A 23,311-nucleotide genomic window follows, 5' to 3' on the forward strand; every position below is an offset into this window, starting at 1 on the left:
AAAGGTGTCAAGTGGGTTTCTCTTGTGAGGTGTCTACTTTAAAGTTTTGATTTTGAGGAGCCAAGTTTGAAGGTGGTGACCTCGTCGATGCCCTATTACTATTGTCAAGGGAACATAAAGATGTTGAAACAAGAATCACAAGAAACAGACACCCATTGTCAAAGGTTGGGACTAACATGACCCCATTAAGTTGGCTACACAGAGTAACATGAATGGGCACACATATAAGAGTTTAGCATGGGCTAATTCTGTGAGACAATACTAACATGTAGAGAAATAATGGGCATGGACTGAGAAAACAAACGAGTGTTTAAATGGTGGAGAGATGTCATACCAGATAAGAACAAAGTAATGCCAAAAATGTAAAAGTGGATAGGTTTGAGCGCGAAGGGGTGTTTATACTCGCTCTAATACCACAATGGATACCCACAACAAGGAGGGTTGACCAGGGGGAGCTCACAACAATTTTGTAGGCAAGATTATACTAACAAGCTTAGAATGGAAAAATCACTTTTCCACATGACATGCGCTCTAATACCATGTCAAACTCACATGGAATAGAGACTAAGATAAGACATGAGATCCCATTCTCATTCATATGATACACATAAATACAAATCTTGATGACCATTGGTTTCATATTCTAAGAAGCCTCTTGGACATCTCATGATTATTCATGTTCACCTGAGGCTTTTTGCCTTTCTCTCAAGTGAACGATACCATGTCACACAATCCCTAAAGGATTATGTTTCCAACAATTTCAAAAACTAACTTTTCATGATTTTTAGAAATCTAGGATTTCTTTTGCAATTTCTATATGTCAAATGGTTTATAAATTTGCTAATCTAAAAAAATATAATGATAAATTTCTTTTATTTCTAAAGTGTGGTGATTTTTGGCCTTCCTCTTTCTAAACTATAAGCAATTAGTTTTGTTATTATAGAACATCGCTAATATATTCATAATGCCTCTATTGTTTCTATGATATAAATACTTTTCCACTTCTCTATCTCACAACTTGAAAGATATAAATTTATTTGAATAAAAATCCTTAATTAATGCCATGTGTTTAGTCTTGGTTGAGTTTTTACTACTTAGCTAACATATAATTAATAGGAGGCATTGATGGATTACACACTCCTATTTCATAAGAAGTCTTTACCAGTGTATTCACTAATAATTTTTTTTGAAGAGATGGTAATGCTATATCTCCATCCTAAGATGGCATGCTTATCTTGATTTAAGTTTTGAATATGTTCCCACTAGATTGTTATTGATTTAAATGCTCATGTCATTGTGGTTTTATGGGACATGATAAAGCATGCATGGAGTTTTATGCAATGCTTCATGTCTTTCTTTTCTCTTTTAATAAGAATAGTTAATGTTTGTATTAGAAGGTGGCTACAACCTCACTAGAGAACATAATCATACTAAAGGAGATGGGTTTCCCACAATCTAAAATTCACGAATTAGCCAAAAACTAGAAAATTAATTGGGAAAATGAGAATTTTGTTCTTTGTAGAGGATGATTGAAATTTTTTGCTAATATAAAGGCTAAAGGTCGCCTTAAATTAGTGCAACTTTATAAAATAAGAAAGAAACTAAATTTATTTAGAGGCATTATTGTTGTATTATTCCTCTTGTCCTATAGGGGAACATTTGGGGGGTTCGATTCATGTCATTCATGTTCAAATATCTAGGCATTTTGTGAATGAACTCCTCATTATGTTCTTCAACATTTGAGCCAATAAACATTTTGAAGTTGGAGGTAGTTGACTAAGGACCCCTAGCCAAATTTGAAATATAATGGTGCAATACATTGCACTTAGCATCTAAGTTCTCATTATATCTCTTTTGTTGCAATAGAGTTTCCTTTGTAACCACTAAGCCATTTCTATGGTTTTCATCTTTAGCATGAATTCTTCATATGGAAGTAAAAATGGAAGTCCTATTATGTGCAATAAGAGCTCCTTCAAGTTTTAAGTGCATGATGAGTGTCGATAATATGACAAAGAGGGAATTTCCATGGATGGTTATGATTCACCATGCATTTAAAGCTCCAAAGAGAACTTCCAAGAAACCATCAATTCCAAGCCCTCTGTTTAAAATTCTTTGTCAACATTGAGAACCACACTTCCACCACTAATTTGATACTTGATAACATGGGGAAACATATTAAAATTGTGTAAGTAACAACACTATTCATCTCATCTACTAGCAAGGCTCTAAAACAACTCCAAGTATTCACTAACATGAGCTAAAAAGAGACACTCCTTAGTTAGACACCCCAAGGATACATCGAAACCAAGTTAAGGATAGTCATTAAGCTGATGAAATCCTCTCAAAATATAGCTACCCAAACATAGAATAGGCATGATTATCCTATCTACGCCTAGGGTCCCAATATATACAAGTTGAAAGAGTCAATCCTCCATAAAATTTCAAGTGTGTGATGGTAAAATGAATGTAATAACCTCTAGTTTTTGTCCTCCCTTCTAAAATTCCAAGTTCCACTTGGCTAGGTTAGATAGTAGAATGCGTAACTTTGGATTAATCATAATAATATAATTAAGGAGTTGATAAGAAGGGTAACCCCTCCCCCCTCCTTTTGACCTCAAGGTTCGACTTTCCAGGCATGAGGCGTTTTTGGCCAAATGATTAACTTGTCAATTTCATTCTCTTAGAACATGAAAAAATTATATAGATTCAAAACCATCATCCTCTTTTTGGATTCAATGAATAAGCCTCGTTAGATTGCTATTAGACAAAGAAGAGAAACACATGAGTCTAATAATTATTGTATCTCCAATGACAATTAACTATCTTAATCCCATTGAGTTAAGAATATTGAGCCCTTGATATAGAGCTAGCTCTTCAATGTAAGATACCCCCCTTGGAATATCACAAAATTCCCACTAAAATTTCTAAGTTTGTTTGTCACTGAGGTATTTCATCAAACAGTTTGCATGCATATGGTTGTAGGAGTATTCTTTTGAATTTTATTTAAAAGAAGTATACATAGTGGAAAATATATGCTATGAAGTACTTCAATTCAAAAACATTTAATTGGTATTAAACTCAGATAATATACATATCACTTATGAGAGCTAGCAACAGTAATATTAGAGGGGCAAATGTTGATAAATGAAAACATAATTTTCACAAACACTTAGGTTGTAGGTGGCATATACATAGGAAATTCTTCCACTGTTAGAAGACTAATAATACACTCCAAAATTCCAGGTTTCCTTCAACAAATGAATCCCATACATAAAATATGTAATGTGTTGCCCAGTAACAGTGTAACGTGGCTCGTACGGTTGTATGTAACTATTGTAATAACTATCATAATTTGGCAATGGAATCTTAGCTCGAATCTCCCTTGGTAATTGCCCGGAACACACCCAAAACGTAAATAACAACTCAACACTATACATAGGCTTTAATCATTAAAATTAAGTGAAATCTGCCACCAAAACTCAGTTCATCTTCTCCAGGGAATAGCTACACAGAATAGAAGGGAACTCAACCTGTATAGAGAATAAGGAATACTAGGGGACAACTTATAAAATCAACTCATAACACTTTAAGAATTGCTCCATTTCCGCAAGTGCCTTCTTATTTGTTAATAATGAAGTGCAATGTCAGAAATTTAGTTATTCTAATCCAATACCAACTAGGGTGTATAGTTTCAACACCCAAACCAGTAACCAAAATAAGGGTTTCCCAAAACCCTAGACTCTCTTCTTAAGGGCTCCTCCAAAAAATTATTTCTCAAGTGATCAACACAAGAATGAGGAGAGACTCCTTATTTCCCTTTTTTTGTAACTCACTTGATCCTTTTGTCACCCTTTTACCTCTTATTTTAACAAAGTCACTTTAGTAGGTTTTCTCACTTTATAATTTAAAAGTGACTTTTTGTTAACCTAGGACCCATGTCCCCCATTTTCTCCACTTATCTTTTATAGCGTTTTCTCTTAATCGAGTTGTGTTCCCTTGATTAAATTTCCCTGTCCTAGCCTATGGGAACTTAATTATGCTAGTGGAATCTTCCTCTTATGTCTGTTAAGTAGATGGGGACATTACAATCCTCCCCTCCCAAGATTGCTTGTCCTCAAGTAAATTCAATCCAAGATGTTGGAGCACTTGTTCTCCTTCCCAAGTGGCACCTTCGATAAGTAAAAATCTCCATTTAACTAAGTACTCTTTGTTCCTTGGATTTTGCTCCCTTACCTCCAAAATTTCTTTGAGGACCATAATCAACTGCCCTTCTTCATCCAATGGTGGAAGATTAGTAGAAGTGATGACGTGTTGACCTAGGTCCTTCTTGAGGCATGAAACATGGAAGAAATTATGTATTTTTCACCCCTTTGGAAGCTCTATCTCATATGCCACCTCTTTTATACGCCTCAAAATCCTATAGGGTCCATAGAATCTGGGTTTCAATTTATCTACCCCTTTCAGTTTAAGTGATGATTGTTGGTAGGTCTGTAGATGAAAATATACCAAGTCCCCTACCTCAAAGCTATGCTCCACCCGATGCCTTTCTGCATAAACCTTTTATTGATTTTGAGCCATCTACAAATTATCTTTGAGGCTTTACAATATGTCCTGGCTCTCTTGAATCCATCCTTAGCTTTAGAAGCCCTAACGTCTGAACACCTAATCTACAAACGTTGGTGTATCATACCCATACAAGGATCTAAAGGGTGTCATCCCAACTGACATGTGATAAGTGATGTTATAATAATGCTCTCCTAAGTGTAACCACACTATCTAGGCTTTCGTTGGCCTGACACATAGTTTCTCAGATAAACCCCCAACCATTTGTTGACTATCTAGGTATAACCATCTATCTGTAGGTGGTAACTAGTACTCAATGTTAATTCTGTCCTAACCAACCTTAATAACTCTTGCCAAAGTTTGCCCATGAATTTGTAGTCCTTGTCGCTAATGATGGTCATTGGCAGTTCATGCAATCAGTATAACTCTCTAAAGAATAACTCATCTAACTATGTTGTCGAATATTAGGAAGGTATGACGAAGAAGTGTGCAAAATTTGTGAGCTTGTCAAGCACCAAATAAATGCAGTCCTTCCCCCACTCCTGAGGTAACCCTATTATGAAATCCATTGAAATGTTTTCCCATTTTTTCTCTAGAATGGGAAGTGATTAAAGTAACCTTGTTGGATGAGTATGCTCTACTTTATTATCTTGGCATATGTTTCACTCCCTCATGAATCTCAACACATTTGTCTTAAGGCCCTTCCATGTGAGTATTTCCCTGATTTTCCTGTAAGTTTTCAAATACCCAGGATGCCCTTCCAGTGGTGATATATGCACTACATGCATGATCTTTTCCTTAAGTTGATATTTTGGTACTAGGTAGATAATGTCTTTGTAATAAATTATGTCATCAATAACACGATACCTATCATCCTGGATCAATCCATCAATGATCTCACAAGCAAACTTGTCCTTGGAGTACTCAACTAGCAGGAGAGATTTCTAGCCAGCTGAAATATCTGTGAGAGAGAGAGAGAGTGGGTGGTACTCTGGAAAGGGCATTAACTACCACATTGTTCTTTCCCTTAACATATTCGATCTCAAAATCATATGATTAAAGTTTATTGATCCACTTTTGTTGCCACTCACTCAACTCTTTCTACCCCACGAGGAACCTTAAGTTGTTATGATATGTCTTCACCTTAAATCTTTTCCCCACCAAGTATTGTCTAAATTTTTCCAATGCATGAATGATGGCCAACATCTCCTTATCGTATATTGAGTAATGTTGTTCATATTCCTTGGATTTGTGACTCTCAAAATTAATGGGATGGTTATTTTTCATCAACACAACTCTTATCCATATCCCTAAATAATCATACTCAAGCACGAATGGTTAAGTGAAGTCTAGTAAAGCTAGCACATGACATGAACTCATCAGATGTTTCACCCCCTCAAAGGTCACTTGTACCTCATATGTCCAACTAAAATCTCCCTTCTTAGTGAGGTCTGTAAGAGGTGTTGTTAGTCATAAGAACCCCTTAACAAACTTCCTGTAATACGTGCAAAGGCCTAGGAAGATTTTTGGTTCCATCATATTCTTGGGGGTAGGCCACTCGATGATTGCCCTGATTTTACCTTGGTGTACTTGGACCCCGTCTCCCTCGATTGCATGCCCAAAATAAAGCATCTTAGTCATATCAAACTCACAATTGGACATTTTTGCACAAAGTTGTTGTTCTTCCAAAATTCCCAACACCTTGTCCAAGTGCCTGAGATGATCTTCCCAAGTCTTGCTATAAATGAGTATATCATCAAAGAAAACAAACAAAAACTTTCATAATTGTTTATTAGACACATGGTTCATACATGATTGAAATGTAGTGGGGATGTTGGTTAGACCAAATGGCATAACCAAAAACTCATAGTGTCCAAAATGGCATCAGAAATTAGTCTTTGGGATGCCTTATTCTTGAATTATGACCTGGTAGTAGCCTGAGTGAAGATCTATCTTTGAAAAACATATTTCTCACTTCAACTCATCCATAAACTCATTAATCCTCAAAATCAGATACTTTTTCTTGATTGTTTTCTTATTAAATGCCTGGTAATCAATACACATCCTCAAGGTGCCATCTTTCTTCTTAGCTAATAGTATTGAAGAGGCAAAGGGATTATAAGTAGGACGAATGTGGGCTAACCTTAACAACTCCTTGATAGTTTTTTCAATCTCGTCCTTGTATACTTTGGGATGATGGTAAGGGTTGATTATAACTACCTAAACCCCCTCCTCTAACTCTATAACATGCTCAAACCGTCTATTTGGGCATCTACTTGGAGTAATATCACCAATATATTTTGATGTTTAAGGAGTGATACCAAGATATCATCTAGATGTTGTTGATGATGATCTGGTGGCTTGCTGTAAAAAATATACCACTCAACTACCCACTCTTTGTCCCCATGCCACAACACTACCTCCATGCTATGAGATGAAACTATATTAGGCAGATACTGATGCATGACTTGCAAGACTACCTTTTTTCCATCATGGTCCATGAAATCCATCTCCATCTTCCTTTGATCATCAATGTATCTCCCATTTTAATAAAGCCAATGAACTCTAAGTACCACATTTGTATTTGGTACATCCACCACAAAGAAGTCATTTGTCAATGTGTAATTCCCCATGGTTATTTCCAGTTTAGGGATCCATCTAGTGCACTCCATATGATAACCACTCAGTATGATCACTGTGAAACCATCAAACTCCTCTATCAGAATCTCCCGGCGAATCCACCATAGTTGCACTTATAAATTTATGTGAGGTCCCACCACCAATCAATATTATCACCTTATGTCCCAACATAACCCCCCTGACTCTAAATTTGTGGTATCTAGGAAGTCCTAACATGGATGTAGTAATAGGGCCTTTAGCCCCAATCTGTGATATATCCTCACTTGTTTCCTAGTGTCCCTGTTCCTGTGCCTACTCCTAATCCTCCTCAACATTGTCACTATTTGAATAAACCTCAATGTGATGGACCTAGCTTGCCTTGTCCTTCCTTGAACGCATGTGCCCTAGTACCTAAGGCTCCTGATAGATGAAACTAGATTTTTCTTCCTTAGTTATTTTTGGGTCTCCTCATCCAACTTTGGTTTTTTGGTCCACTCCTTTTGAAATGGTTTAACCTCTTTGTTCTTTTGGGTGAAGGATGGTTTAGGAGGAAACTTGCTCCTAGGAACAACATCATGCATGTCTCTAGCTTTATTGATTGCATCATGTAAAGTGGCAAGCTTATAAGCCTTAAACCAACTTCGTAAAGGTTCAAATAGCCCTCAACAAACAACATTACCAACCGTGCATTAGATATATCAATGACCATCACTACCAACCTATGAAAGTTTGAAATATATGACTCTGGATTGCTAGTCTGTTTGAGCTGTGTCAACTCTAAAAAATGAATCTTTGGGTCCTTCTTGTCAAAGTGTTTAATGTAAACTCGTAGTATGAGGTTATGTTGGCATGACCCAAAGTCAGTAACCCATGTTACCACCACTCATGGGCCTCAACATCCAAATGTAAACTAACCAACTTGATGGCATTTGTCTCCATCGTCTGATAGAGTTGGTATGTGTCCAACTTTTGAACCCATGATCTAGCTGAACATTTTGAGGACCCATCAACTTTTAGAATGGTCACTTTTTGCAGTGTCTTTGTAAATCTTGGTTTGGTATCCTAGTCTTCTTGGCTCCCTTAGGCTTGTTTCTGCATTGGAGCTTGTAGAAATCTGTCAAAGTCATGGAAATGTGAAAGTCATCCCCAACCTCCTATACTTCTCCAAGTAGGCCCCAAAAGGTACATCCTAGTCCTCCTGCACCATTTAACTTGCTGCTATCTAATCTAAAAATTGTGGCATAGTGGACCTAGGTATTTTACTATATAGTTGTGGGTGGCTTTGCATAGCTTTGAGTGCATGGTTACCTACCTCATTAGAGCCTTTTCCATTATGGTTTGACTTGGGTTTATTGGTGACCAAGTTTCCTGATATTTGACCCAAAAATTCCATCATCGCTTTTTGTCCCTTGACCAGGTCATTTAGAATGGGAAATATATTGTTGTTTTTTGCATTCCCTTTGTCCTCCATGACCACCTTACCATTTTTAGATTGTACTTCTTCCTCTTCTTCTCCTCCAGGAATTTATTTTTCCTCTGAAATTGGTGTGGGTTCTTTAACCTTATAGAGTCTCTTATAGGCAGTCTTCAAGATTCATCAACTGCTTTTATAAACTACTCTTCAAACCATTTAATTGTCTAAGACCACACTCTAATACCATTATAAGATACCCCTTTGGAATATCTCAAAATTCCAACTAAAATTTATGAGTTTGTTTATGTTTTGTCACTAAGGTATTTTGTCAAACAATTTGCATGCATATAGTTGTAGGTGTATTCTTTTGTGTTTTATTTAAAACAAGTATACATAGTGGCAAATAGATGTTATGGAGTACTTCAAATCAACAACATTTAATTGGTATTAAACTAAGAAAATATTCATACCATTGATAAGAGCTAGCATCGACAATCTTAGAGAGAAATATGTTGAGAAATGACAACAAAATTTTCACAAACACTTAGGTTGTAGGTGTCTTATACACAAGAAATTCTTCCACTGTTAGAATACTAACAATACACTCCAAAAGTCTAGGTTTTATTCAGCAAATGAATCCTCCACATAAAAAATGTAATGTGCTACCCAATAAATAGTGTAATGTGGCTCTTATGGCTGTAGGTAACTCCTGTAATAACTATCACAATTTCGCAATGGAATGGCACATAAATCTTAGCTCGAATCTCCCTTGGTTACTGCCTAAAACACACCCAAAATGCAACAAACAACTCAATATTATACACAAGATTTGATCGTACTCGGTTCATCTCCTCCCAAGAATGGCCACACAAAATAGGAGGGAACTTAGCATGTATAGAGAATAAATAATATCTAGGGACAACTTATAAAAGCAACTGATAACACTTCAAGAATTGCTCCATTTCTGCAAGTGTCTTCTTCTTTGTGAAAAATGAAGTGCAATGCTAAAATTTTAGTGATTCTGCTCCAATACTAGCTAGGGTGTATAGATTCAACACGTAAACCAACAACCAAAATGTGGATTTCCCAAAACCCTATACTCTAGTCTCAAGAATTCCTGTAAAACTTATTTCTCAAGTGATTAACACAAGAATGAGGATAGACTACTCATTTTCATTTTTTTATTACTCACTTGACTTTTTTGTCACCCTTTTACTTTTTATTTAATAAAATACTTTAGTAGGTTTTCTCGCTTTATAATATAAAAGTGACTTTTCATTAGTCTAGGACCCATGTCCCCTTTTTTCTCCACTCAAATTTTATAAGATTTTCTCTTAGGAAAATTGTGTTCCCTTAATTAAATTTCTTCATCCTAACCTACGGAAACTTAATTAGATTAGCAAAATCTTCCCCTTATGTATCCTAAGTAGATGAAGACATTACATTCAACTTGATTATTGGTAGCTCCACTTAGCCCCATTTAGAATAAACATCTTAATTTCATTTAAGATCAAGAATGATCCACCCAACACTTATCGCCCAAGCAATGTTTGAAACTTGCATTAATAATGCTCGTTGTAATATGATGCATTGTTGCACACCTTGAAAAAAACCATTTAGATGAGCAAGGATGGTCAACATAGTAAATGAGAATAAAAATGATAAAATCGATACTAACTCAGTGCAAAGGCATACATATGCTTCATATTCTCACCTCCTTTGCATTGAAATATACTTTTCTCACTATCGATATAATAAATTATTGCAGTAATAAAACCAAATCTAAATGAGTACGAGATACATTGTTTCCATTTGTTGTCTCACTTTAATTAGAAATAGAATTATTGTTTCTTACATTTATTTTCATAAGAATAAAGAACTAAAGAACTCCGTGACTTCGAGAGGCATTGTTCCCATGTGTTATTTTCACTTTTATTAGAAATAAAACTATTGTTTCTTACAATTATTTTCATAGGAGTAGAGAAGTGAAGAACTCCATGCTTCATTTGGGAGTGACAATGACCATCCATTATTAAAAAGAATGGTTTTGAAAAAATAAATAAATGTAAACATTGCCATGCTTCGTGATCTTTCCTTTATAACTACAACATAATAGGGCATATTTGTTGGTAAAGGTATTTGGTTTAATGAAAGTTGGGTTTTCATTAATGTTATGGTAGTTTAACATCTATACATATAATATGATTGGTAACATTTTGGGTAACTATTATTTTGGGTTCAAAAATAATGAAGAAGAATACCTCTAATGTTTTCAAATTTGTGGATCTTAGAAAATATTTTTAAGAAAAATTATGTTGAAATGCGAAGGATATTATTGGATACAATTTCTAGATTATAAACATATAATTTTTCATTGGAAGTTTTGCTTTGTGTATAAGTTGTTAAATACATACAAAACTAATAGACATATATGAGATATAAACATTCATTGCATTTATTATTCACAGTAATGTACATTTATACATTTCCTTATGACCCTTGGTCTTCACATACCAAGTGGTCTCTTGGACTCTGGTGATTGTTCACATTCCACACCAACCCTTAGCAGATTAAGTGTCCAACATTCGCCCCTTTAATCCGAAGGGGTATATATGAGTCCAAGAAGAGAGCTATAATACAAAAATACAATAATGCATGATAGCAATAGGTTGAATGTGCTCTCTAAGAAGATGACATAAGGCGGGAGAACTCAAGGTCTCAATCGACATTGGTTTTAAAGATGACCACCAAAACTGGAACGCTAAGTGCAGTTCTCGGAACTCTTCCAATTATGGCAAAAAGCTGAAGTCTTCTGCTAGAGGAAGTGCTCCTCAATGCTTTGAAGAGGGAGACCTTCAACCTATAAAAAATGAGGTCTTCAACCTGCGGTGGTTTAAGGAAGGCCACCAACCAAAGGAACACTTTTCTCGGAACTCTTCCAAATTTGGCAAGAAGCTCAAGTCTTTTGCTAGAGGAAGTGACCCTGATGCTTTGGAGAGGGATACCTTCAACCTAGAAAAGGGAGGTATACAACCTGTGGCGGTTTAAGGAAGGCCACCAACCATAGGCATGTTCAGGGGCTTCCGTGTCTCTAACTACAACTTTGAATCTGGGTATGACTGTCTTTGGCTATAGGCTTAGGCAGCAAGTTCAGGTTGTGGCTTAGGCTCGCTTGATGTGGCTTTGAAGCTTGTATATGACCATCAATTCCCCCTTGTCAAATACAAGGTGAGAAGATGAAGGAAACTCGATTATAAGAATTTTCATTATTCTAGAAGAAATTATGACATATGACTGAAATGTCTTCTTGGATGTTGAAGCCCATTGCCAAGAAGCGATCCATCCAAGGTGAATCTTTGTTCTTGTAGGAGGCTTGTTTTTTAAGCATTTGTTTGAATGATGAGTGTTCTGACCGCAATGCTCACATGGATGAAGATAAAAACAATGACCTTTCGCATGGCCAACTTGGTCACGATGTTGGCATTTCACAATATGTATCTACTTTGGAAGAGGAGCAAAATCTGAAATAGGTGAAGATGAAATTCCATAAAGAAACCCAACACTTTGAAATTTGATGGGCTTTGAGTAGTCTGGAGTATGAAAGTATGCCTCCTTATCATATCCAAGACTTGTTCTCTGCTTGTTACTGACAAGCTCTTCCCAAGGTCTAATGATGGGCTTGTGAAGTGTAGACTGAATTTCTGCTCTCGAACTGGGCACTGAATCAATCTCAACTTCATATTATTGTTGTTGATGGGAGCCAGTCTTAATATTGAACAAAGGATTGTTATGAACAAAAAATAGTTCAAAATGACTACTCTTTGCTGAAGCTCATATCGCTAATGACTCAAGTTGCAAAAAATCAATTTTGTCTTATAAATTTTGCAGACATATCTGAATGTTTGTGAGAGAAACTTTGCTAACTTTTCATGCATCATGAGTAGTAGACAATAACAAAATGTTTAAGAACTCTAATACTTCATTAATTCTGGCCATTTTCATTGAACAAATAATGTGAATCTCACAAATACTACTCCAAAGAATGAAGAAATTATAGTAAACAATGCCTTTAACAAAAATGGACCGCCAAGGGTGAAATGTTGGAATTGTTATACTTATATTTAGAGACTGTTAGTATTACCAATGTTTGACTATAGGGCCTACCAGGATCTTAACCTCAAGTTATATATAAATAAACCAAATGCTACCAATACTTATACCAACACATATAAAAATAAACCAATTGGTACTAGTAGAAAGGATATGACTCAGCATAGACCAACTTGCATATATAAATAAATCAATTCACGAGTAATGGATTCCCCACACGAATGGTATAACTTACACATAGTTCTCACCCATGAGTAGCATACGACCTGTAAACAACACAACTCTATAAACAATGGCAACAAAACTCTATAAACAATCACACCATGTGTTAATTTCAACATACGACCTCATTTAATTTCCACTCATCGCAAGAATTAGTGCAAGACTTTAATCAAGATTTGAAAAACTTTGACTAAGATTTTAAAGGAAGGTGTGAATTCAAGCAGTATTCCAACAACAAATATAGTCAAATATACCCACAACTGTCATCATGAGAGAAAAAATACGACCAGGCGAAGGAGCACATCGTGTTCGTCTACTTCCAGCTCCAACTACAACGTTATTCCTTACACTTGTCCCCCAACTCCAACAATATGTGGCACTGCACTCTACCTTCGACTCTATTTACAAAGTTATACCTTCAATATGCTAATATTTCAAGGCACAATGCACCACAAACAGATTAAATAAGATGTAGATGAATCCAATCCAACAAGGTTACGAATGGTACGAACGGGTTGGAGAGCTTGTTGATGGGGAATTTGATTGCTATTCCCACTCTAGTGGAGATTGCATGCTTTCCCAATGGGGATTGGTAAGACTTAGTCTCGGCCTTGAGGAAGTGGTGGAGATTACATAGGTGTGTTGAAGGGGATTTATAATAGGGAGCGTGGCAGGTTGCAACTCTACATACAATACAATTCTGCAATGTGATACAATACACATAGTTTGCAAACCCCACACCATAACTCTATGAAATCATATCCTCCAAGCAATATGTTGTTAAAACTTCATAACGCTGGAGCAACAATGGTTAGTCAAAAGAAAATGTTGAGACAAATAAATGTGACTATGCACAACCTCACCGATTGGTGGTAAATAATTTGTTTGAGCTCTCAACTAGAACCATCCTTCATCAGACCTCCTTCATTTCTCATAGAAACATTGTTGTCAATAGTTGTTCACACAACACACTTTCTCTCGGTCTTCATGTCTTCTTAGCACACAATATAACTTGACTATACTCTCTTGTCCAAGTGCTCAACAAACCAAGGCTCAATTTTCCTCGTTTCTGGAGATGCTTTTCAAAGTTGTAATATGGCTAGCAATGCCCTTTGCCCACGTGGATAACTTTTGATGTCCAGGTTACAAACACAATGCATACAACCCCAACATATAATGTATGACACATTCATAATTTAAATGTCCAATGCAAAATGCTTTTCGAGGGAATCTTCCTGTTACGTGAGAACAACAGATAGGGGAAGTGTCTTTGTCATGGTCTATTTCTTATATCTAGGCAACAAAGGCCGTGCACACAACCACAAGGTGGCTTCAATACATTAGAGGCTTTGTTGATGCATACAAGACGTGGAAATAACAATCATACAACCCCAATATGCAACAAAATTATAAGTATGCTTGATGCAAAATAGTCCAATAACACCAACAAAGGAATGCCGAGCGAGACAGACAGACAGACTGGCATAAGAACGATGGCAGGTCAGGAAAATTCTAAGAAATGTTCCGACGCTTGACGTTGTAGTGAGGAATGACAAGAATGGCAGGGAACGAGAGCTGCGACATTGGCAGGGGAAAAACAAAATTCATGGGCAGAGAGACAAATTTAGGTCATGCGCTCTGACCGGTGTAAATTTGGAAGAGTTTGGACACCGCCGAGGTCTACCTATAGACACATAGAGAAAGGCCACAAGAAAACAGTGGCTCAAATTGGAGCACGACAAGATTACGCCTGCTGCTTTGATACCATGTTAAACACATACAAAACTAATAGACATATATGAAAGATAAACGTTCATTGCATTTATTATTCATAATAATGTACATTTATACATTTCCTTGTGACCTTTGGTCTTCACCTACCAAATGGTCTCTTGGACTCTGGTGACTGTTCACATTCCACAACAACCCTTAGCAGATTAAGTGTCCAACATAAGCACATTGCAACAAGATGCCCAAAGTAAATGTCTTTTAGATTAAAATTGGATCACATAGTTAATCCTCATGGTTGGGAGGACTAAGCATTGAGCCACCATTATGAAACTCCATCTTTAGATCAAGAGGGATTTTCCCTGATGACACAACAATTACCTGGCCTAACCCATTGAAGTGGATGATATAATGTTGACTAATTAGTCAAATGTGTCAATATGATTGTCTTCCTCAATTGTTCTAAAGCAATATAAAAATGGAAGTAAGAGAATTCAAAGCAAGAAAGGGAAACAATCCCTTCTTCGAACCAAATATTACACTGCAATTAATGTTATAAAAAAATCTAATAACTTGTTATCAACAAATTTGTTGCATCAATTTAAAAAAAAATTGAAAAAAATCAATATGTACAAATTATCCTTAATGAAAAGATTCAATAACAAAATGCCACTTTTATGTAAATTAATTTTAAAAAATATAGTTACTTTACCTAGAGTAGTATTCTTCCATTAAATCTTTGCCAAATTAAAAATAGAAATCAATTACAAAAATTATAGAATATCTGGACTAAACCAAATTTAACACAATCATAATAACATCATTTTATTATTTGAATTATCAATTTTCCAACTTTACAGTTTTCCAAAATTAAACATTACTTAATTTGCAATGAACCACACTAGTTGGTTCGAAACGCGTCGACAAATGATATTCCATGTGATTTTCGCCGAAAAATCTCTCACAAACTTGAAAACATATTATAAAGCAAACGAGTTTGGAATTAAACATTACTTAATTTGAAAAAATATTGTAAAGCAAACGAGTTTGGAAATCACCTCCATTTTTACATTTTAAAAACTAAAAATGAGCAAGGTGGGGGATTTGGATAAGTTGGTCGTTGCGGATGGCCCCAAGAAAATTGTCATCAAAGTTTCCGGCAATGCTTTGATGTGACAAGGCAGGCAGGGTGCAAACCATGAAATTCATTTAACATGGTTTCGATGAACATCCGGAAATTACCATCTCTGCCTGCAAACTTTCTTAGAAACTCGTGAGGCGATGAGGTGGGAAGTGGAAACCATAACATCTAGAAAAATCCCAAAACTCCAATGGCTTGAATGTGCAAACTTGAGGCGATGAGGTGGGAAGTGGAAACCATAACATTTTGAAAAATCCCAAAACTCCAATTGCTGGAAGGTGCGGTAGCAGAAACCGTGCACGCTGGATAACTTTGGCGACCAATGCCCTGCCAGTGAGAAAATGATGCAACGCAAACCAACAAAACAAAATTGGACGCTGCCTGACCGCGGGGTCGGGGAACATTCTTTTCCATTCCACCAGTGTAATCTCTCATTCCAACTAGCGTATAACAACGACACGTGGCACGCTGTTAACCCATCTTACTGCCGCCGAGAGTGGAACACAATCAAAAACGTCGATGAAGAATTCGTCCGACATTTTATCCAACAATAATGAGATAAGTGCAAAGGCTATAAGCTTAGCTCACGTCTTCAATGGTGTCGGGATTCACAGAGGATCGGATATCGTGCAGATTATTACTCTTTATCGATGCCGACATTTAGTCGAAATAAGGTTTGAAGATTTTGATTTCAAATGGAGAAGGGGCGGCTGGCCATGATTCTATCTCATCTTTCCCCTGCGAATTCCGACTGGCGGGCGTCCAAAGACAAGCGCGTTCTCACGGTGACCGGGGTAGTATCCCCTCAGAACATCTGCAGTGCTAAAGCCAAAATTGGAGTTGTCAACGGAGGAGGTGTTTGTTTTTGTGAAGATACAAAGACAGGCAGTTCGAACTCTAATTCTGCGTTTTTAGTAGCCAAAGCGGATAGGGAGGAGTGTGATAATGGGGAGAATGAGTCTAATACTATGGGGAGTTGTGATGCAAGGAGCAATGGATCTGTGCTTTCCCAGTTGGCGAGGAGCCCTGAAATTGTTAACGAGGATCAAAATGGTTGCATATTCTGTGAAATTATAAAGGGTCGAGCCCCTGCGTTCAAGGTATGACGATAAACTTGCATTTACACTCCAATTTAGCTTAAATTACCTCAGAGAATCTGTGTTTACCGCTTTCAGATTGTTATTATAAGATGTTTTCTCACTGCTTTTAATCTTATGTAACAACCCTCGGACTACTATTCTATAACCTTACTTTAAAGCAGTTCAGCTAGCAATGAATTCATTGGTGTTGGTAATAACCCTAATCGGGTAGGGGCTAATGGGCCAAATGTATATGTAATGGAAGGCTACTGTTCAATAAACGTTGTCGTAAACCAATTTGGCTAGCAATGAATTGATTTCTGTGTATACTGTATGTAATGATCCTAATGGGTATGGGATAAGGGGCCAAATGTATACATAAATGGAAGGCAGGCTTGGTAGTGGCCCTGCATGGGCAATACGTGAGAACTGGCATATATGTAAGCGACAATGAGTGAGAACTGGCATGCATATAAGCGGTCAATTGAGTCATAATTGCACACATTTGGCTTATGATTATTTTATTGGGATGTATTTGATATATTGGAGTTCTCCTAATATCCTAGCAGTTATTGTCATAATAATAATTCTTCCTAGGAGCTATTGATATAGTAATAATTCTGAGAGTTATGCTTCACGTGAATATTTAGTGTACATTGGATGAATGCAGGTTATCATCATATTTTGTTCATTACAAATGGTATTAGAGGAGGTGATTCTCGGTTGAGCATCTTGGAGTACATCTCATGTTAAAGCTATAAAATTTTCTAGGGGCCTCTGAATAAGTGAGACTTGAAGTGTTGGAAAGAAGACATTCTTGGATATCTCCAATCGAAAATTGCAGTGGCGTTGGGATATCGGAGATATAGGTTGTACAAATTAGGGTTTCTACTCAATCATGAAGCCTTGCTAAAACTAGCAGGGTTCACTAAAACACACATATCTGAGTAATGCAAGGTCCAAATTGAGAAATAACAATAGAATCTGAAAGAAGACATTGGAAGTTGTCAAAAGTAAAAAATTCAAGGTTGTTAGGATGAAATTCATAGAAACGCCATTTGTACAACCACACCTTCTTGAGAAGGGCTAAAAGCAACAGGATTTCATAAATTGGCCATAACCTCCTCTTGGAATATCCAAATTGAGTGATACCAATGGAATTAAGAAGACATTTCAGCCTTGTTACAGGTCAAAATTTCAATGAACTTGGAGCAGAAATCTGGGAGATATAATATGTACAAGGTTGATGTGCAGAGCAATCCTTATAGAAGGGCTTAAAAGAGCAAGTCAAGTTAAAATGGATAAAACTTTTGATTGAAATGTTTGATTTAGGTGATGGGGTAAATGCGAGATAAAATATAGAAGAATACATATGCAAATATGTTGGGACAATTAGGATAGCTCTTGGTAAGACATTGAAGTTGCATCTCAGGACTTAGATAAGATTCCTAGTTCTTGGTCTAGTTCCCAGTTAAATCATAGTTGTCAGACTCGAGCAATCAGATCAGCGACCAACAATTTCTACCTGACCCACCGCCCAAATTGGATCACTTAAGCTCAAAACTGCTTGGAATCAACCTTTTTTTTTTGGTGCTTTCGTGGAATCAGAAACCAGGCTGGGCTTTTACTTGCATGACATGGGGTCGATTTTGATTGCTACCACTATAACCTCCAGGCATACCAATGTGGCATACAGGGCTAATCAGGGGTTTAAACCAGTGACGTTGCAAGGAGTGCCTTAACAGTTCCCGGACTCAACCTTGACCAGTGAAACCCAGGTTAAACTGGTTTGATATGGTTGACCTAGTTGACTCAGCCAAAACCAGGGTTACTCGCTGGTTTTACTTGTTTGACTTGCCTGGGCGTTTGTAAATTATGTTTTGGTTGTTTGGAACTTGTTTTTCACAGTTTATCCTTGGTAGTTCTGAGGAGGGTTTTGCATGAGCAACTAGGGTTTTTCAATAACACTAGGATAGAGACCTAGTGCATGATTTTCACTCTATTGAAATTCTCTTTGGTGCCTTTCTACTGGATTACAAAGTTAGAGCACACATTCAACTATTTTTCAATTTCAATGGTAAGTGGTTCTGGGTTCTAGGGCTTATTCCAGTGCTTATTTTTGTTGTTTTAAGTTTCAAATTTTGAGGGTACTTTTTTTTTGCCTTTTTTTTGAGCTGTTTTTTCATAGTTAGGGTGGTATTTATGCCAGTGTTTTTGTCATAGCGAGGGGACTATTTCCAGAAATAGATTTAGGACCCAACGCAATCAACTTTCACGTGTAACAACTACTTTTCAGTACAGGTGGGTGTGTAATGTCCCCATTTTTATTTTTCTCCATAGTACAACCAACGTGGATTTCCAAGGCAGGGGATGGCCAGGTCAGTGGAGCAGGTTTATTTCATCAGGGGTTTCGATGGAGTTTTGAGGAGTTTTCATGGGGTCCAATGGCATTCGCTTGGCATATTCATCATCATGAGCAGTTCTGCACATCTTGTTTTTAGTTCCATGACTTTCTGATAATTACCGTAAAACGGGTTATTATTGGCATAACTTAATTAATTATGCTTGAGGTGGCATTTCGGGGAGATTAATGGATGGAAAACCTTAGTGTAATAGCTTGTTAGAATCAGAACGAGAAGATCTACAGGATGGGATGCCGAGAAGTGACTTCCAGTGGCCGAAGAGAGTATGGTGGCGATTTACCATTTTCCTTAGTTAAAAATGACTTTAATTAGTCATTTAATTAAGGAAAATTAATTAGAGGAAATGGGCCAAAAGTGACTCAAGTAAAATAAAATAAAATAAGAGGGGTCACTTAAGATAAAGTCAATGGAGGAGCTTCTAGAATAATAATAAAATAATAAAATAAGATGCCTCTAGAGGCTTGGAGCTCTATCCATTAGATCTATAAAAAGAGGAGGAGAAGATCATGTGGGACATCTTGGGTTTGACATTGTTTCTTGTATGTGAGGTTGAGAAGCCAGTTCTGTACTCCAGCAATAGCCCCAGGACGAAAACCCTTGGGTGATTCAGTGAGAGTGGGTGAGCACCCATCTCTTCCCTTGGTGAATTCATTTAGGGTTCACAGGTTGTAGTGTATTGTTTTTCAGTTGTTTGGAGGCCGATTTGTGGCATTGTTGTAGATCTGTTTGAGGCCAGATTATCTCAGCTATATGGGTTGTATGTGCATGTAAAACCCCAGTTATCTAATATAATATAGCTGAGAGTTTTCTTATATATTGTGTTGTGAGATTGCAGTGCTCTATTTGTTTATTTTTTCATGGCAACCTTCTGTTTATGAATCAAATTTGTATCTGGAGTTTTCCTGTGTTAAAAATTCGAGCTTCTTCCAAATTTTTATCATGTGGGACATTACAGTGGTATCAGAGCATTGATCTCGGCTTAGCCTGCGGGTTTTCAGTTTTTAGTTGCAGCTATTATGATTTGAGGGTTTTTTAGTGAGCCGTCAAATCTATTAGAGGAAATCTTTTATTATTTGTGCAAATTATTGAAAGGGAGATTGCATTGTGCAGAGTTGGGTGGAGTAGGAAACTTGCACTAAATTGGGGCTTTCTGTATCTTCTGGAATCTACCCAAAACTTTTCTGGGTTTTATGAGAGGAGTTCGTGGTTAAAATTTCAGAATTTTCTGGGTAGTATGAGGGCTGTAAATCAGTATTCCTTCATCGGTTCATTTTATTAGTGAATTGGGTAATTCACACCACTTGGTGATCTTGATCTTAGCTTGGATTTAAGCCAAACCATTTCCAGGCTTTTATGGGTTTGGTGTGAGGAGCCTCGGGTTAAATTTTCAGAATTTTTGGAGTAGTATTGAGGGAAAAAACACTAGTTCATCTTTAGCAGCAACCACATAATTTTTGCGCAGTGTGAATTAATTATTTGGGTTATTTTGTTGGGCCTTTACAACAACAGTAAGGGGAGCTTGAAATTTTAAAATTTATTGGCTCATGGATGAGTCACTGAGGCAGCTCACAACCCTTAGTGTTGACCCTCTTATTAGAAGAAATTTGACAAGGAAAATTTTTGGAGGGTTCAGATCTGGAAAAGATGAGGACCCACAGAAAGAGCAGTCTCCAGAAACCCCCAAAGAAGAGCAGAAATCAAATGAGAAGAGAGAAGATCTGTTTTACATGTCAAGGAGCATGGGCACTTGATCACAAATGTAAAATTAGAGGGAACAGAGATGCAGGCGAGACTGCTAAATTTGAAGTAGAGCTGGCAAGGAACTCAAGTCAACTGATTATAAAGAAGACTAAAGGGTCCTTAATTGGACAAGAGTCTACTATAGATGAGCCCATTGGTTCTCATGAACCATCATATGAAGTTGTTGACAACAGGCCAGATTTATATTTGAGTGTGTATGGTGAGTAGTCAGTGGACCCTATGGGAGACATTCGGGATGATGGTTCACTAGTGATGATTTAGTAGGAGCAGCATATGGTGGAGCATGAGTTAGGTCAGGAGGATGATATGCACAATATGCATGATGAGCCTTTTGGGGAGAGGCAATTGGAGGTTCATGTTGAACCCATGATGGAGGAGGATGAGTAACCATCCTTGGGGCCAACCATTGATGAGGAGCAGATAGATGTGCAGACAACTAACAAGGTGGCAGTTTTTGCAGGCACATGTCTTCAAGAGGTGCTGGAGTATGACAGGACAATTTTGCAAGAGATTGGTGGATTGGGGGAGCGTGGAGTTTCCCATCAGAAGAGGGAGGCGGTAATGCATCCATCTTTGGGTCTACCCATTGATGAGGTGCAAATAGATGTAGTGGCAGCCAACAAAACTGCAACATTTTCAGGCAGCAACCCTCTCCAGGAGTACATAGACAGGTCTTGTAGCACAGTTTGCCTTCCCATTAGAGGGAGAGAGGTAGGATTTCTTGGACATGTTTTGATTATCCAGGTAGAGCATTGGGAGTTGAGCATGGACCAATTTAAGCATAACAAACATATCCCTCGAATAGGTGTCCATGCATTGGATTGGCGAGAGATCACAAGCTGGTATCCTTTTGATGGAGTATCATTTTTAGTCAGGAGCATTGTATTGCAGGAGCCCTCAGAGGTGAGGGATATCACATGCTTCAATTGGCATCAGGATGTGGGCTGGCCACTCATCAGTATTTCATCACGACATCTGCATGATGGGATTGACCTTGGTCTATGCCAAAGGTTGGATTGGAGAGAGGTAATGAGCTGTACACGGTGGATGGAGCAACATTCACAGTCAGAGTTATAGCATAATAGGAGCCATGGAGTATTGATGCTTTTTCTTGGTGGCATTGGGATCTAGGAGGATTTGTTGATGGCATGTTCTGTTGGAGATTGGTCTGGGATCTGGGCATTGAGGGGTCCGTTCATGGTGGGTTGACACAGGAGTAGGGCATCATCCAGTGGTTCGTATGGGATCCGGGCATTGGGTCTTAGTTGTGTTGGGCCACCAGATTGGTCCACATATTTGGATTGCTTGAGGGAAAGCAATCTTGGTGTAGGAGGACTGTAATGTCCCCATTTTTATTTTTCTCCATAGTATAGTGAGCGTGGATTTTCATGGCAGGGGATGGCCAGGTCAGTGAAGCAGGTTTATGTCATCGGGGTTCTGATTGAGTTTTGAGGAGTTTTCATGGGGTCCGATGGCATTCGCTTGGCATATTCATCATCATGAGTAGTTCCACACATCTTGTTTTTGGTTCCATGACTTTCTGATAATTCCCGTAAAACAGGGTTATTATTGGCATAACTTAATTAATTATGCTCGAGGTGGCATTCTGGGGAGATTAATGGATGGAACACCTTAGCGTAATAGCTCGTTAGAAACAAAACGATAAGGTCTACAGGATGGGATGCTGAGAAGTGACTTCCAGTGGTCGAAGAGAGTACGGTGGGCGATTTACCATTTTCCTTAGTTAAAATTGACTTTAATTAGTCATTTAATTAAGGAAAAATAATTAATTAGAGAAAATGGGCCAAAAGTGACTTAAGTAAAATAAAATAAAATAAAAGGGGTCACTTAAGATAAAGTCAATGGAGGAGCTTCTAGAATAATAATAAAATAATAAAATAAGATGCTTCTAGAGGCTTGGAGATTTATCCATCAGATCTATAAAAGGAGGAGGAGAAGATCATTTGGGACATCTTGGTTTTGACATTGTTTCTTGTATGTGAGGTTGAGAACCTAGTTCTATACTCTAGTAGTAGCCCCAGGACGGAAACCTCGAGTGATTAAGTGAGAGTGGGTGAGCACCCATCTCTTCCCTTGGTGAATTGGTTCACAGGTTGCAGTGTATTGTTTTTCAGTTGTTTGGAGGCCGATTTGTGGCATTGTTGTAGACCTGTTTGAGGCCAGATTATCTCAGCTGTATGGGTTGTATGTGCATGTAAAACCCTAAATATCTAATATAATGAAGCTGAGA

The 23,311-nt window shown here is 37.4% G+C and overlaps 1 protein-coding gene across 1 annotated transcript in view; it reads left to right on the forward strand.

Annotated features, from left to right (window-relative positions):
• The first annotated feature begins 16,021 nt into the window (after window positions 1-16,021).
• LOC149152491 (uncharacterized) overlaps window positions 16,022-23,311 on the forward strand; it is a 134,735-nt gene continuing 127,445 nt past the window's right edge. Inside the window, exon 1 of the mRNA XM_089443494.1 lies at window positions 16,022-16,897. Coding sequence (XP_089299620.1) covers window positions 16,493-16,897 — 405 coding nt within the window. The 5' untranslated portion in view covers window positions 16,022-16,492. The remainder of the gene's footprint in view (window positions 16,898-23,311) is intronic.

The sequence above is a fragment of the Pinus tabuliformis genome, chromosome 9 (assembly GCF_031772625.1).
Source record: "Pinus tabuliformis cultivar Carrire ecotype Pingquan chromosome 9, CPIR1, whole genome shotgun sequence".
In the NCBI taxonomy this organism is placed as follows: domain Eukaryota; kingdom Viridiplantae; phylum Streptophyta; class Pinopsida; order Pinales; family Pinaceae; genus Pinus; species Pinus tabuliformis.